At 40.4% G+C, this 12,903-nt stretch overlaps 2 protein-coding genes across 4 annotated transcripts in view; one reads left to right on the top strand and one right to left on the bottom strand.

The window, feature by feature from the left end:
• Positions 1 to 8,500, bottom strand: part of LOC103399894 (echinoderm microtubule-associated protein-like 5) — a 24,931-nt gene extending 16,431 nt beyond the window's left edge. Inside the window, exons 1-2 of one of the 2 annotated variants that reach the window (XM_025058856.1) lie at positions 8,070 to 8,500; positions 6,336 to 6,911 (exon numbers count right to left, since the gene is read on the bottom strand). In XM_025058856.1, the coding sequence (XP_024914624.1) occupies positions 6,336 to 6,532 (197 nt within the window). In that variant the 5' untranslated portion in view covers positions 6,533 to 6,911; positions 8,070 to 8,500. The remainder of the gene's footprint in view (positions 1 to 6,335; positions 6,912 to 8,069) is intronic. The other variant, XM_025058859.1, reaches the window with a different exon arrangement.
• Positions 7,142 to 12,903, top strand: ttc8 (tetratricopeptide repeat domain 8). Of its 2 annotated transcripts, none has more exons than XM_008337465.2 (14): positions 7,142 to 7,912; positions 8,829 to 8,949; positions 9,030 to 9,093; positions 9,187 to 9,346; positions 9,701 to 9,790; positions 9,878 to 9,922; positions 10,341 to 10,426; positions 10,504 to 10,591; positions 11,120 to 11,230; positions 11,312 to 11,451; positions 11,664 to 11,838; positions 11,930 to 12,052; positions 12,566 to 12,649; positions 12,762 to 12,903. In XM_008337465.2, exons 1-14 carry the CDS (start codon positions 7,799 to 7,801, stop codon positions 12,876 to 12,878), a joined length of 1,518 nt encoding a protein of 505 aa, XP_008335687.1. In that variant the 5' UTR covers positions 7,142 to 7,798; the 3' UTR covers positions 12,879 to 12,903. The 2 variants fall into 2 exon arrangements, with proteins under 2 accessions (XP_008335687.1, XP_024914635.1); XM_025058867.1 differs by lacking the exon at positions 7,142 to 7,912 and adding an exon at positions 8,605 to 8,722.

Here is a 12,903-nt window from a genome sequence, read left to right as displayed (position 1 = left end):
TCTTTCCCATCTGCCAAGTGCTGCTGAACAAAACTAGCAGCAATTAAAATGTCTGTCGTCTTGTAGATATGAAGCAACTGAACTAAACAGCCCAGAGAGCTGAGTTTCCACAGAGAAATTTGCCTATTTTTCAGCAAACGGGGAAATTTGCCTTTACACGCAGATGCATAAAAGCTTTTACTTCTTCATCCCGATTTTAACGCCTCAGGAAAACCCATTACCTATGAGTACGTGTGATGACAATTCCCTCAATGAATGTGCTTTTCAGAGTGGATTTTGACGGACTGGGAAGAAGCGCGGGATAAGACTATTTCAATTTTAATTGCATTGAGGGAATTGTGTGGATTTTGACGGACTGGGAAGAAGCACGGGATAAGACTATTTCAATTTTAATTGCGAGTTGGTGCAGAGTGTCGATCATGGTCTGCACAGTTTTTTTTATAAGTGTATTATTTATGGACTGTCAGGACAATTGGGCACAAAAAACTGTCCCAGATTTAACTGCTCTCCTGAGGTTTGCAGCTGCCGATCAATCCATGTCTCATTAAAAGAAATGCTTTCACAAGAAAAATAGACCCAAAAAAATGACATGCTATGGCTAATGTATCTTAAGTGGACCAGAGAAGGGGGTAGAATAAGAGAACGGGGGTGAATAAAGTCATTTTATAAATGTCATTTAATTTGCCTAGATGATTTTGATGGGGAAAAAATTCTTAATATCGCATTTAACATCTTCCTGATTGTTTATGGTTCAATTTTATTCAATTCAATTTGTGATCCTGTTTAGAGGAAAATCAATAAAAAATCAATGAAAATCAATGGAAATAAATGAAAATCAATGAAAACCTCACAGTATATAACAGCTACATCACCAAACTCAATGTCACATGATCACATTGAGTTAATAGAACCAAGATTGAATGTGTCTGTCCATTTCTTACATTATATATGGCACAGACGGTGGTTTTACTCCAGCTCAGTCAAAGCCATTTAAAACTAAGAAAACATCAGCTTGGTGAGGTTTCACTTGATGACAGAACCGTAAGGTGGGCTGGTGTGTGACTCATGGAGAACGTGTTTTTACGGTGCATACTGAGCACAGGATTGACGAGCGGAAAGTGTTTATTGATTCCAACGCTTGACTGCTAATCAAGCTAATAATCACTTAAGTGGTTAAGGCCAAAATTTTGCTGACTCATGTCGGTGGGGGGGGGGCTGTACATTGTGTCGTGAGCTGATTTAATTGAATAAAGTGGTTTTGATTGGAATTCAATCAACTTTACAGCACAATACAGTACAAAAAAAAAAAAAACACTCCCGGTAATATTGTTGAATCAGAATTGAACTAACATTTTGTAGAATTATCATGTGAGTATCTAGTAAGTGTATAACTTTATAGCACAGACTTAACACCAGGTTTTCAAAAGGAGGCTTTAAAAAGGCTCTAGCCAACCTTAAAAAGATTTCCATTTCTATTCAACTATATATATATACTTATACATATACAGTATAAACATGCTTCTGTTGGATGGTGACAACTGGGTGATAAAGGATTTCTTCAGAAAAGACATCCAGCATAATCACTGTGTTGACTTGTGATGATCCCTGATGTATGGAATAAAAACAACGTTAGTTTTCCTTTTTTTCCATTGTCATGCTAATAAAAATGTGTGGGTTTACTGTTAAATTCTGATTGACGACTCTGCTTAATCATGCCACTGCACACAGTAACTGCAGCTGAACTTTGGATGATCCTAATCAGGGAAGACAGTTCTGCTCTTTGGGGACCCGGCTGCCTTTTATAGACAGGCCTGTGATAGAGACCTAAGACCTACGTGGGCATCACACTGAAACTCTGCAAAAAGCACCTGGAAATATGACAAGAGGTAAGACATCAAATGAAGGAGGCCCAGCCGTCGCAAACCATGAAGGTGAGTGACGTGATGCGTTTTCTACCTGCAGAACATTTGGTCTTTTTTTTTACCAGATCCTGAATGAAAAATCTGTGAGCTCTTCTACTGGATCAAAACAATAAAACAATTCTTATCAGACTCCATCTCACCCTTCCACCAACTGCCCACAAATCTGCTCCTTAGCTTTTACAGACACTAATAAAAGGAGAGAACACTGAGAAGCCCGTCGCCTTGAGAAGGTTTTAGCTGAAGCAGACACGGCTGCCAGTTCTGTTCTTTCGACTTAAGCCTGCACATCAATATTCTACAAGAGTGAGTTCAGAACGTTCTCTCATACATCTCACCTAATGTGTTCAGTTCACAGTAACAACAGAAACTTAACAGATCTATCTTTAAACATTTAATAGAGGAAAAATGACATCATTTAATCTGATCCATCCAAAACGTGTCATTTTAAATATTTTAAATATAACGTTCCATTTCATACAAGCTGCGAGAGCGAGGCCTCGTGTCATTAACTGACAGACTGACGTCGTCACACTTCCATCCAGATGTCTGAACCCGCAATAAGCTAATTAGTTTAACATGTTATCTCATTGTCTTATTAAAAGCTGTGGTCGCAAACGACAGACTCAATTACTTTCACTGTCATGTCTTATTACCACAAAGGAAGAAAAAAACAAAAAAAAAAAAGAACAAACCTGCCAAGATGTGACTGCTGAATAAACACCTGAGCTTCTCAGCTTCTGTGTGTTCTGTGTCAGCAGCACTGAGAAGAAGGAGACAAGGAGGGTTTTTTAAAGTAATTCCACAGAGCGTCAGCTGCAGCTCTTGGATCTATTATAGATAGACTAAGAAAATAAAACCATTTCTTTTACAACATTTCTATGGTCTACCAGCATGCCAAAGCAACATTTTGTTATTGCTAAATCCCACATGCTGTGTGAGAAATGAGAAAAGCTTCTCCATCTTGTATTCTGCCCTGTCATGTACCAACTGGCCATTTATTCATGTAACGACATCAGACTGGAAAATACTTTTGCGCGAGCCTCTGTGTAAACCCAAACGTTGAACAGTCAGGGGTGGCCAACCAGTCAAGAGACTAAGAGCCACAATTTTAACCGTATTACTGCAAAGAGCCACATGATATACAGGGGCACACATGAACTGCCCCATTCTTTTAAAAAACATAAAAAAACAAACTCTCCCACTCTTTTAAAACTTCCTGCGTACATCTTTTTATATGTGCATCTGGATTTTCCCTAAGTAATTTGCGTCAACGCCCATCATCGTGAGATTCACATAGCGTAAAAAAACACAAACATAAAATTAGACATGTAGCGTAAGAAACCGGGCAAAGAGCCGCATGTGGCTCCCGAGCCACAGGTTGGCCATGCCTGAACTAAGTCATCTCAATCTGACTGCACACGATGGAAAAAAAAGGGGGGGGGTTTTAAATTCCACATATATTTTATGTGACAGTAAAAGATTAGCTTCCGTTTTATAGGATATAAAAACTAAACTAAACCTGTGCCGCTACACAAAATTCAAAGTTACTGTTGTAAGAAAAAAAAAATCAACCAGTTTTTAAATTAACTTTGTTCATAAAAATTATATTATTAAGTTACTAATTTATCTTAAAATGATTGTGGCAGCTATTATGGGACATGTGTCAAACTTAAGGCCTGCGGGCCAAAAGCCCACTTAGTCATTTTTTGTGGCCAGCAGGACCTTAAAAAGTGTTTCATCACCTTGTAATAAAGTTCATGCGGGTGAGTTGAACTTTATTAGTACACAGAGCAATGTACAATATTTTTAACGTGCATAAATAATATTGAATTGCAGAAACATTTATGAATATGTTATGGAGTAGTGACATCTGTCTTCCAGTGACACCCCCTTCCCATCCCCGCAGCCCCCACCCCTGGTGAAAAGGAGTCAACAATTGAGCCAAAAATAGTAAATATACCAATTGCACTGAGCACCTGCATGTATTTACCTGTGATTATTATCACTCATTTGTGCACAGTGACCATGTAAACTAATGTATGTTAATAACATTTTTCTTTCACTAAACGAAACAGGAGTTCTCTCTGCGCAACATCGGGACAATCTAGCCAGAGGGCAGCGGAGGGTGAGTGTCGCTATTGTCTGATTAATAATGGAGCAGGAGCCCAGCTGACTACCGACACAGAATATAATGGTTGCTATCTCCAGGCCAACCTACACATGACTTGTCAACACAAGCGCTGGAGCGTTGGACTCTGGTCACAACTGTTGGACAGCCTGGCAAACAGCTTTATTACATGTGTTGCGGAAGGTTGTAATGATATATATTTTTTCCTTTAGTATTTTATCCCAGACCAGAGTTTGTCTTGTCGTGCAGGGATGAGCTACTATCATAGGATTATTTCAAGGACACTCATCAAGTGCTGCTCACATTGTAAAAACACACTGTGCAGAACGCTGTTGCTGTAGCTCGGCAAAAACAAAACAATATGTAAATCACACATGAAATTCTTTTTTTAAAACTGTTATTCCGAATATATCAAGCTTCAGTCCTTATAAACGCTCAACAAATATTTAAATGCACCACATAAAAATGCTCAGAATTTAGAATTTCATTTTCACTAGGACACAGATATACACACTGCTGCAACGTAATCGTTGTCTTAAACAGAAATGATTAGAAAAGGGTGTGTGGGTGTGGCAGCTCAGCAATGTGTCATAAGCAGAGAGAGCTCTGCTGGAATGTCCTTGATGATGGTCAGATGGAAGTCAATTAAAGAGGGCTGATCCAGTGAACATTTTCAAGGATTTTTTTCTGTCACTCAAATACACATAACATGACGAATCTGCCCTGGTAAAACATGGCACGATGCTAATTTAACTCCATGGAATATGACAGTAAAAGCATGAGACCTGGACTTAATTATGAGCCACACATATATGTATAAACTGTATTTTTCTATACTTGACCTTAACACACTACCTGGCCTCTGAGGGACCAGAACGAAGCTCAACAAAGACACGGAGTATGTGGGGAAAACCAGACACTGTGTGTGTGTGTGTGTGTGTATTTGTGAACACCTGAACCAAAACACTGTCTCCTGTGACAAATGATGAAGATTTGACTGTGTGGGTGTGAGCTGTGTACACTGTATGTATCATATTACACTGCACAAGGTGACACCAGCACCTGCAATGACAACACAACAGGGTTATTATGCCGTGGCTGCTGAGAGCCTGGTGCTGTCCTAGGTGCTAGAACCTGTTTTTCTCCGTGCGCGTGTGTTTGTGTGTGTGTGTGTGTGTGTGTGTGTGTACATACGTATGTAATATCTCCTTAAGGGACCTACCAGCATAAAGCCTTTTTCCAGCATTAGGATCCCTTATGGGAACCAAAGCCTAGTCTTAATGAGGAACCTTGTTTCAAAGATCTGGTAAATGTTAAGGGTAAAGTTATATTATATCTTCTTCCACTAAAATGTTGACCCTAACCCAAACTACGGCCCCGGGGGCCAGATGCAGTCCATTTGGCTTTTTAATCCGGCCCGTCAAACTTGTCCAAATTATATTATTAATTGATATTATCATTATATTATTCTGCCTTTTCCCTGCAATGCCCGTCTATTCACCAAAAGATGGCGTAGAGAAGACTAAAAGCATTTTAGAATTTTTGCCTTTATGGATGACTTTTACATGTCATTTATCTTAGTTCATACAAACGCTCCATCTATCTGCTCCTCACCCGGGACCCTTGTCAAATTTTAGGACACAGTGTGGCCCACGAGTCAAAAGGTTTGCCCACGTCTGCTCTAACCAGTGGAACCTGGTGTCACAACAATGAAATACTGAGTATTTGGGGCACAGTTTCTGAACACAACCACAAGGTTACAGAGCTAAGCTATAGTGGCATATAACACCCTGTTACTATACTCAAAATATTATTACAAGACCTGTGCAAGTTAAAGAGACTGTCTCCCCTACGTTCAATTTTTTTTTAAATTACCCTCACAGGTCAAAACAAAAATATGTTAGGGTACAATAAATATCAAGGCATCTATCTATATCACTATTTGTTTTCACGTCATCAATCATCAACAAAAGGAGACGAAAACATTTTCATTAAAAATGTTGAAGAGTTAGAATTATTTCTGTAGATGCTTTTCTGTAGCCCAACTTTACTGTTGCTAAGTTAGCACTGCTCTTCTATGAGACATCTCAAAAGATGTCGGTATATGTTTGTAACACTTGCAGTGATATTTTGAGCACAGTCCACTATTTAAAAAAATAGTCTTAATATTTGAGGTCATAGACTGTTAGCTTTTTCAGACTATCGTTAAAAACAGGGTGAAAGTTTCTATTCTACAAATAGAAGTGTGTGTGTGTGTTCGTGTGAGTGGTTCTACAGTGAACTACCTGATTATGTCATCGTTGTGTCCCAGGTAAAATTTCTGCTTGTGTTCGCGTGTGTTGTACACAACTCCCACACCGGCCACGAAGTAGACTATTTCCTTGGCGGCAGTGTAGTACAGGTTGTTGCGGCACTGGTGTCCCCGGTATCCGTATACCCACTCCAGTCTCAGGTGGCAGTTTGGAGCAGTTCTGTCAGCCATGTCCGCGGCTCCCTGTGTGTCTCTCTGTCCTTATCACGCAGTCTCTCTGATACGCTGTCATTCACCAGAGGAGGACTCATTAAAAGACAGTGTGAACCATCACTTCCGCTGGATTTACGCCGAAATTCGGCATTTGGATTTTGTAAATGAATACTGTGAAATGTTCAAACTCTGCTTGTCTCTGTTCAATAGGCAAGTCCTCGGGATGTTGACTTCATTGTGAAAAGATGCTGGCGGTGTCTCCGCGTAGAGCTCTTGATTCTCCTCGGCTCCAGGTCAAAGCTCCTGTCAAATCCTGCAAAGATGGAGCTGTCCTGTCTTATCCACCACCAGGCCCCGCCCACACAGATGACGACTCAACACGTCGTCCAATCATATCCTTAGACGGAGCCGAGCAGGACAAAAAACGTGATACAGACACAGATAAGGTATGAACAACACATGCAAACAAATATAAAGGGAAAAATGACCTCCAATACTTAATTTTATTTATGTACCTCTCAACATCTTTTATTTCAATGATGTTTGACGATGCTTCTAATTAAAAATAACTACATTACAATAACCTTTACTTTATTTCTTAATATAAAATCGAAGAAGAAGACGTAAATAGCTGTGTATATTTACTACTTTTTTTGTGGAAAGCCAGAGGGTAGAAGAATGGATGGTTATATTTCTTAAAAACAAAAAACTTTTTCATTGGTTGAGCTCAGTCTTTGTACGTAAAGTATGTTCTGCTGGTATGTGTGTGGCGCTGAGTGGTTTTTTTTTCCGCGACCTTGAAAAGGTTTAAGCAGTTAAATATGAGTAAAATAGTTTTTGCTGTTGTACTTGAACTGTTCAACAAAACGTGTTTACCGCTGTTTGTCATCTTCAGGATGCATTAGACATATTTAACTGTGGACAGGTCTGGATGGTAAATGTTCGTAGACCTTTAATATTTAAATAAAAAGAGAGTTAGGGTCCTCAATAAACCTGTCCAGGAGCTACAACTTGCCTGTGAACCAAATTTTGGAGATTACGTAATGCTGTATTACATTTATACGCCGATGTTCTTTTACTTCTATAGTCTGGATTTATGTAAGTTGCTTATTATTTGAGAAATCTTTATATAAATGTTCAATTTAAAGAAAATCCATTAGAGGAAACGACGTCAGCAAAAGGTCACGCCCCTCTTCTGTTGCCTAGCGACAGAGGAAGCGTCACAATCATCGTCTCTTTACTCAACTAAGACCATTTCTTTTCGTTTTTCCTTCTAACGACACGATGGAGGTGACGATGGACCCCCTGTTTCTGGCCTGGAGCTATTTCAGGAGACGGAAACTTCAACAATGCTCAGACATATGCACAAAAATACTACAGGAAAACCCTTACGACCAGGTAGAGTGCTGCTGCTGACTAGCCTAGCATGCTAGCGATTAGAGATTAGAGTCTGGAAAGCTGGGAAATTAGACAGATCGAGTGAAGGTGTATTTCCACAGTCATCGTTAGTGATTATTATATTTGTGACTGCTGAAATTCTTGTGTTGCAACTCACATTTGTCGCTTTTTGCTTGCCCTTTCTCACTGTTATTCGCTGTCTCATCTAAACTTTTTTGTTTCTCCTTTTTTGCACTTACTCACTGCATGCTGTCCTCAGGACTCCTCACTTTCTGTCTCAGAGGTAACTGTATCTGCAGACTGTTCCCTTCTGTGCAAACCTTCATTATGAATTCAGCTGGTGTTTCTAGTTAAGCTCTCGCTTTGTCTCGCAATTAAAAGCAATTGAACACACGTGTTATAAGCACCGTTGTAACGACGAGTGGTTTTACGTTTTCACCATTAAATCCCCAAACATTGTAACAGCTGATATTTTCCCTAAGTGTTAACAAATAATATGTAGTCCATGCATGGGCAAACTAAGGCCTGGGGGCCGGATGCGGCCCGTTTAGCCTTTTAATCCGACCAAACTTTAACAAATTATATAATTTATTTATATTATAACTATACTTATGCCTTTTCCCTGCAATACCCATGTTTCCCCAATAGATGGTGTAAAAAATGTGGCTCAAGTCCAAACGTTTGCCCAAGCCTGATGTAGTCAGTGTCAGTGGTGGTTGTTAGGGTTTTAGCAGCACAGTGAGCAAAACACACGCAGCTAAATAAGAGGAAAATATTATTGCTCGAGAACATAAAACTTCTTTACTGTGGGTACGTAGCTCCTGATTATCTCTGTTTAAATTGATTCAAACTTTTCACAGTGGCGTGGAATATTTAACGTCCACCAAAATCTGAGAGGCATTTTTCTCTGTTACAGGCTGCCTGGAGTTTGAAAACACGCGCCATGTCAGAGATGGTGTACATAGATGAAGTTGAGGTGGATGAGGAAGGGATTGCTGAGATGATGCTGGATGAGAGCTCCATTGCTCAAGTAGCGCGTGAGTCTTATCTCTCCTTTTTTGTGCTTTCAAGATTGGAAAACACACCAATACCAAATGTTAAAAAACATTTTTTTAAGGTCCTGGAACATCACTGAGACTCCCTGGAACAAGTCAGGGTGGGGGGCCCACACCAGCCATCAGGTACTGGTTGCCAAGCAGTGGTTAAAACATCTAGGGAATTAGCCAGGGAAATATAATATTTTTGTAAATGAAATGGTTCAATGTGTGTTTAAGGCCAATGACACAGTCAGGGCGTCCCATCACTGGATTTGTGAGACCTAGCACACAGTCAGGACGGCCGGGGACAATGGAGCAGGCCATCAAAACTCCCCGCACTGCAAGCACTGCTCGGCCTGTCACAAGTGCCTCTGGTAGATTCATCCGATTGGGCACGGTGAGTAAATATTTCATTATATATTTATATATTTATATCACCAAGGGTATACCAAGCAATAGCAGTGGTGAAAGTATGTTTTCGGGATCTTTGTAATAAAAAAAAGATTAATACAATTAAATTAGAATAAAGCATATTGAGTGGTAAATGAATAAATCAGAGAAGACATCAGTTATCAGGGGATTTGTTTTGGAATCCATAAAAACAGTCCAGCTCCTGTGGTTTCCAGTTCATGTCCAGGCCACGGGAGAATCATTTAAGTTCAGTCCGTGTTCTCAGTTACTGCAGTATTGGCAGAATTTTCACCTTTTTTTCGACAGAATAATATAATTTTTATTCACTGTGTTTCCACAGGCTTCAATGATAACCAATCCAGACGGACCTTTTATCAATTTGTCAAGGCTGAACCTTGCCAAATATTCCCAAAAACCAAACATGTCCAGGGTAAGACGGAGCCTACAACCTGTTGTAGTTGAATTTGTTATTTCTATATAAAATGTGAAAAAAATCTCTTGTTTTCCTTTGTTCCAGACACTGTTTGAGTACATCTTTCATCATGAAAATGATGTGAAAAATGTGAGTTTTTCAATCCATGCAGCCCTAAAGTACATTTGTTGACATACTCCAGACCAGACGTGGGCAAACTTTTAGACTTGTTGGCCACAATTGGTCCTAAAATTTGACAGGGGGGTGGGGGGGCGGGCAAGGAGCAGATAGATGGAGCGTTTGTGTGAACTAAGATAAATGGCATGTAATAGTCATGCATAAGGGCTAAAATGCTAAAATGCTTTTAGCCTTCTCTACGCTATCTGTAGGGCAAATGTGGGCATTACAGGGAAAAGGCAGAAAAATAATCACAATACAAACCAAATATATAATTACAAAGTTGAACAGGTCACACCTGGCCCTCGAGCCTTAGTTTGGCCATGCCTGTTCTAAGCATACTGTAATTGGTTTTTAGCATTAACTTGGTTGGTTTTGTTTTTTTTCCCAGGCTCTAGATTTGGCTGCTCAGGCTACTGAGCATGCTCAGTTCAAAGACTGGTGGTGGAAAGTTCAACTAGGGAAATGTTACTACAGGCAAGAAAATATAACTACCATCAGTAGTATTTTTAACATTGTCTGGTCATCTACTTATAACTTTTTATACTTTTCAGGCTGGGTTTGTACCGAGAAGCAGAAAAACAGTTTCGATCTGCTCTCAATCATCAAGAGGTGGTGGATACGTACTTGTACCTGGCCAAGGTAACGAAAGGATCTTTACTTGCAAAAAAGCAATGCCTTTAGTGGGTGCTCATTTTGTCAAGTTTGTAGAACGGCCCACAACTTTTTTTGTACCAAGAACCAGTCGGCTGGTATCAGCCGTTACTGTGGACCAGTAAAACCACACCATTGTTGAAGAATCGTTCAATTTTCAAAATATCTTTTTCTGTTAGTATCAGAGTGTGAATGACCTGTTGTTTTGTAACATTGACAGATTATCTTTCAATGAACAAAGTAAAGGGATATGACTGGATTGTTTTGGAATGAAGTCAATTAGTAAAACTGAAGTACATTTTTCACTGTGTCCCGGTACCAAATTTCCTACGGACCGGCACCGGTTCCTGGACCAACGGTTGGGGACCCCTGACACAGACAGATTAGTGTGTGTTTGGTTTAGTCTCTTTTTGGGGCTTTGTTGAAGCTGAAAGGCAGGTGAACTCATTGATTCACTGTGTCTTTCTTCCAAATTGTCTGTCAAATGAAACCAAAACAATGACTCTGTCCTCTTAGGTTTACCAACGCATTGATCAACCGGTTACAGCACTCAACCTTTTCAAGCAAGGTCTGGACCACTTCCCTGGTGAAGTCACACTTCTGACAGGAATCGCTCGGATACACGAGGTACAGTGAGGCACTGTCGTCTTCGTAATAGAGTTCACAGGCTCCAACCACAGTCGTTTCATTCTCTCCGTGCTCTCGCAGGAGATGAACAACATTTCGTCAGCCACGGAGTACTACAAAGACGTCCTGAAGCAGGACAACACACACGTGGAGGCCATAGCCTGTATCGGTAGCAATCACTTCTATACGGATCAGCCGGAGATCGCCCTGCGGTTTTACAGGTTTGACAAATGGACACAGGTTGTGTCCAAAACCGCCCCCCCATAACCAGAGACTCCACTATAGACTATATATGCAATATAAATAATTCCCCATAGAGGGAGTAGGGAGTGAGTGAGTGATGTCGGGCACAGCTGTAGCCTCTGACAGAAACAAGCCAGTTAAACGGGAACACAACCATGCCTGTGATTGGATTTGCTTTGACCACTGACAGGCGGCTGCTCCAGATGGGGGTGTACAACTGCCAGCTGTACAACAACCTGGGCCTGTGCTGCTTCTACGCTCAGCAGTACGACATGACTCTGTCCTCGTTTGAGAGAGCTCTGGCTTTGGCCGGTAACGATGAAGAGCAGGCGGACGTTTGGTACAACATAGGACACGTAGCTGTGGTGAGTGAGCAAATCTGGAAAAAATTAGAACATCCCATGATGCCACAACGTTGTACCAGACTGACAACAACTGAGTGCTTTGTGTTTGCAGGGCATAGGCGACTTGACAATGGCTTACCAGTGTTTCAAACTGGCTTTGGCTTTTAATAATGACCACGCTGAGGCTTACAACAACCTGGCTGTGCTGGAGCTGCGTAAAGGGCGTATTGATCAGGTAAAGAATTATCTTTTCATTTTCATTGTTTTATTTGATTTCACTAGCTTTCTTTCTTACATATAAAATATAAGTTTGGCAGTTAAAAAGGAAAACTCTGTTCAAACTGTAAAATATAAAGTCATGTTGTGTTTCTGGACCGTAAAGTTGACTTTTGGACATTTACGGCTTTATTTTGAACCTCGTGTGTCCAACTCAATTTAAGTGGCCTGTGATATTCATTTAATATTTCTATGTTTGTGTAGCAATCTATGTGTTGTGGTAACGAGTGTATGTGCTGCAGCTGTCAGACTGTTACTTCTAATTTATTTTCAAAGTCCAGTTCTGATTTGCATTTCGTTACATGAAGGCTCCACGCCCTCCAGTTTGAGAACCATTTATCTAATGTTATTATATATCCTGAATAGACACATTCTCCCTGTTAAGGTTAATCAATAAAATAATTTTGATATGTTTGAGAAAGAGAATTCAGCCCTACTTTAATTAGATAACAATTCTCTCTCTTTGCTCCAGTCTAAAGCCTTTCTTCAGACCGCTGCATCGTTGGCCCCTCACATGTACGAGCCCCACTTCAATCTTTCTATTCTCTCTGAAAAGGTAATTATCATCAAACTCTATGCAGATTAACAGTGAAGGTGACAGTGAAAACCTGGTGATGTTATCTACAGTATGCTGATTTTTTTTTTCCCCCCGTCTGGCCTGTCATCAGATTGGAGACCTTCAGAGCAGCTACACTGCAGCTCAGAAGTCAGAGAATGCCTTTCCGGAGCACGTCGACACGCAGCAGCTTCTCAAACAACTTCAGCAGCATTTCGCAGAGTTGTGAGGAGGCGAGTGAGAGGAGAATGTGA

The sequence above is a fragment of the Cynoglossus semilaevis genome, chromosome 1 (assembly GCF_000523025.1).
Source record: "Cynoglossus semilaevis isolate Cse_v1.0 chromosome 1, Cse_v1.0, whole genome shotgun sequence".
Taxonomy (NCBI): domain Eukaryota; kingdom Metazoa; phylum Chordata; class Actinopteri; order Pleuronectiformes; family Cynoglossidae; genus Cynoglossus; species Cynoglossus semilaevis.
The sequence above is the reverse complement of the archived record's forward strand: the minus strand, read 5'-3'. Positions and strand labels throughout refer to the sequence as shown.

What these genes read in the sequence shown, in the direction of transcription:
- ttc8 (XM_008337465.2), top strand. Translation starts at nt 7,799, where the DNA reads ATGGAGGTGACGATGGACCCCCTGTTTCTGGCCTGGAGCTATTTCAGG. An exon ending in ATGAAAATGATGTGAAAAAT is followed by an intron (nt 9,923 to 10,340) that starts GTGAGTTTTTCA and finishes TTTTTTTCCCAG; the next exon opens with GCTCTAGATTTGGCTGCTCA. An exon ending in ACATAGGACACGTAGCTGTG is followed by an intron (nt 11,839 to 11,929) that starts GTGAGTGAGCAA and finishes TTGTGTTTGCAG; the next exon opens with GGCATAGGCGACTTGACAAT.